Source organism: Mandrillus leucophaeus, unplaced genomic scaffold, assembly GCF_000951045.1.
Source record: "Mandrillus leucophaeus isolate KB7577 unplaced genomic scaffold, Mleu.le_1.0 Scaffold1201, whole genome shotgun sequence".
NCBI lineage: Eukaryota > Metazoa > Chordata > Mammalia > Primates > Cercopithecidae > Mandrillus > Mandrillus leucophaeus.
Window position 1 is genome coordinate 177,416 of NW_012100333.1, and position 2,100 is coordinate 179,515.

Below are 2,100 nucleotides of genomic sequence, written 5' to 3' on the forward strand. Positions count from 1 at the left end.
ATATAATCTATTTTGAATTAAATATTTTTTCATATTTACTGCATCTGCAAAATTATATTTTAGTATGAACTCTCTGCTGTTTTCTAAGCTGTAGTTTCTAAAAAAAAAAAAAAAAAAAAGTATTTCTAAACTTAATACATTTGTAGGACTCATCTCCAATATAAATTCCCTGATGTTGAACAAAGCTTGAGCAACTGCTTTAGGGTTTCCTTCAGTACAAAATGTGTACAATAAAATCTGTGATAAAAGTAAATGTACTATATAACCCTCTTTATATTTGTAATGCTTGTCTTCACAAAAAATACTCATTTTAAAGACATACTTTCTGAAAGTTTTTTTGACAGTAACTGCAATTTTAATGCTTTTATTAAAAGGAATCTTTTTATGTTGAGTTAGATGTGAGTAGGAATTAATGGGTTTTCCATATTCCTTCTATTTGTACAGTTTTTCTCAAGGATACTAGCTTTTCTGTGAAATAAGGTTTAAGAACTGATTAAAAGTTTGCCACATTCTTCACACTTGTAGTTTTGCCAGTATGAATTATCTTACCTACAATCAAGTGTGGCAACTATATAACGGCTTTGACACATTTTATATATTTCTAGAGTTCCACACTAGTATAATCATTGTTACGTATAGAGAAGTTGGAGGTGTTGGTAAAAGCACTGTCATATTTTTTAGCTGTGTAGATTTCCTCTTCAGTATGAATTATCATCATGTCTCTTAAGAATTGAGAACTTGTGGCTGGGCATCGTGACTCACGCCGGTAATCCCAGTACTTCAGGAGGCCAAGGCAGGTGCATCTCCTGACGACAGGAGTTCGAGACCAGCCTGGCAAACATGGCGAAATCACATCTCTACTAAAAATACAAAAGTGAGCTGGGCATGTTGGAGGACACCTGTAATCCCAGTTACTCAGGAAGCTGAGGCAGGAGAATGGCTTAAATCCAGGAGGCAGAGGTTGCAGTGAGCCGAGATCATGGCATTGTACTCCAGCATGGGTGATGAGCATGAAACTTCATCTCAAAAACAAAAAAAAAAAAAAAAAAAATTGAAAACTTGTTATAGGCTTTGCCACATTCCTCAAACTTGTAGGATTTTTGTCCAGTATGAATTATGTGTAAGAAGGGTTCAGAACTTCCTAAAAGCTTTGTCACATTCTTTGTATTTGTAGGGTTTAATATAAATTCTCATATTTAGTAAAAGTTGATAGCTGGCTAAAGGCTTTCCCACATTCATCAAACTCACAGGGTTTCTCTCCAGTATGAATTATCATGTCTAGGAAGGGCAGAGGTGTCCTTAAAGGCTTTGTCGCATTTTCTTATTTATTGGGTTTCTCTTCCGCATGAATTATCTCATGTCTACTAAGGTGTGAGGATGAAATAAAAGCTTTGCCACATTTATCACGCTTTACAGTTTCCCTCCAATATGAATTTTCTTATGTGTAAAAAGGATAGTGGGTTAAAAGCTTTGCCACATTCTTCACATTTATAGTTTCTCTCCAGTATGAATTACCTTATGTGTAGTAAGGGTAGAGGAGCACTTAAAGCCTTTGCCACATTCTTCACATTTGTAGGGTTTCTCTCCAGTATGAATTCTCTTATGTCTAGTAAGCCTTGAGGACTGCTTAAATGCTTTGCCACATTCTTCACATTTGTAGGGTTTCTCTCCAGTATGAATTCTCTTATGTCTAGTAAGGATAAAGGAGCGCTTAAAAGCCTTACCACATCGTTCACATTTGTAGGGTTTCTCTCCAGTATGAATTCTCTTATGTGCAGTAAGGTGTGAGGACGAGTTGAAGGCTTTGCCACATTCTTCACATTTATAGGGTTTCTCTCCAGTATGAATTCTCCTATGTGTAGTAAGGACAGAGAAGCACTTAAAGGCCTTGCCACATTCTTCACATTTGAAGGGTTGCTCTCCAGTATGAATTATCTTATGTGTAGTAAGGCAAGAGGAGTACTTAAAGTCTTCGCCACATTCTTCACATTTGTAGGGTTTTTCTCCAGTATGAATTCTCTTATGCGTAGTAAGGTGTGAGGACCAGTTGAAGGCTTTGCCACATTCTTCACATTTGTAGGGTTTCTCTCCAGTATGAAT

At 36.3% G+C, this 2,100-nt stretch overlaps 1 protein-coding gene across 1 annotated transcript in view; it reads right to left on the reverse strand.

The window, feature by feature from the left end:
• Positions 1 to 1,116: 1,116 nt before the first annotated feature.
• The window catches only part of LOC105532143 (zinc finger protein 737), a 16,749-nt gene continuing 15,765 nt past the window's right edge, over positions 1,117 to 2,100 (reverse strand). Inside the window, exons 5-6 of the mRNA XM_011970231.1 lie at positions 1,689 to 2,100; positions 1,117 to 1,604 (exon numbers count right to left, since the gene is read on the reverse strand). The exon at positions 1,689 to 2,100 is cut by the window's right edge and continues 6 nt beyond it. Of these exons, the coding sequence (XP_011825621.1) occupies positions 1,489 to 1,604; positions 1,689 to 2,100 (528 nt within the window). The 3' untranslated portion in view covers positions 1,117 to 1,488. The remainder of the gene's footprint in view (positions 1,605 to 1,688) is intronic.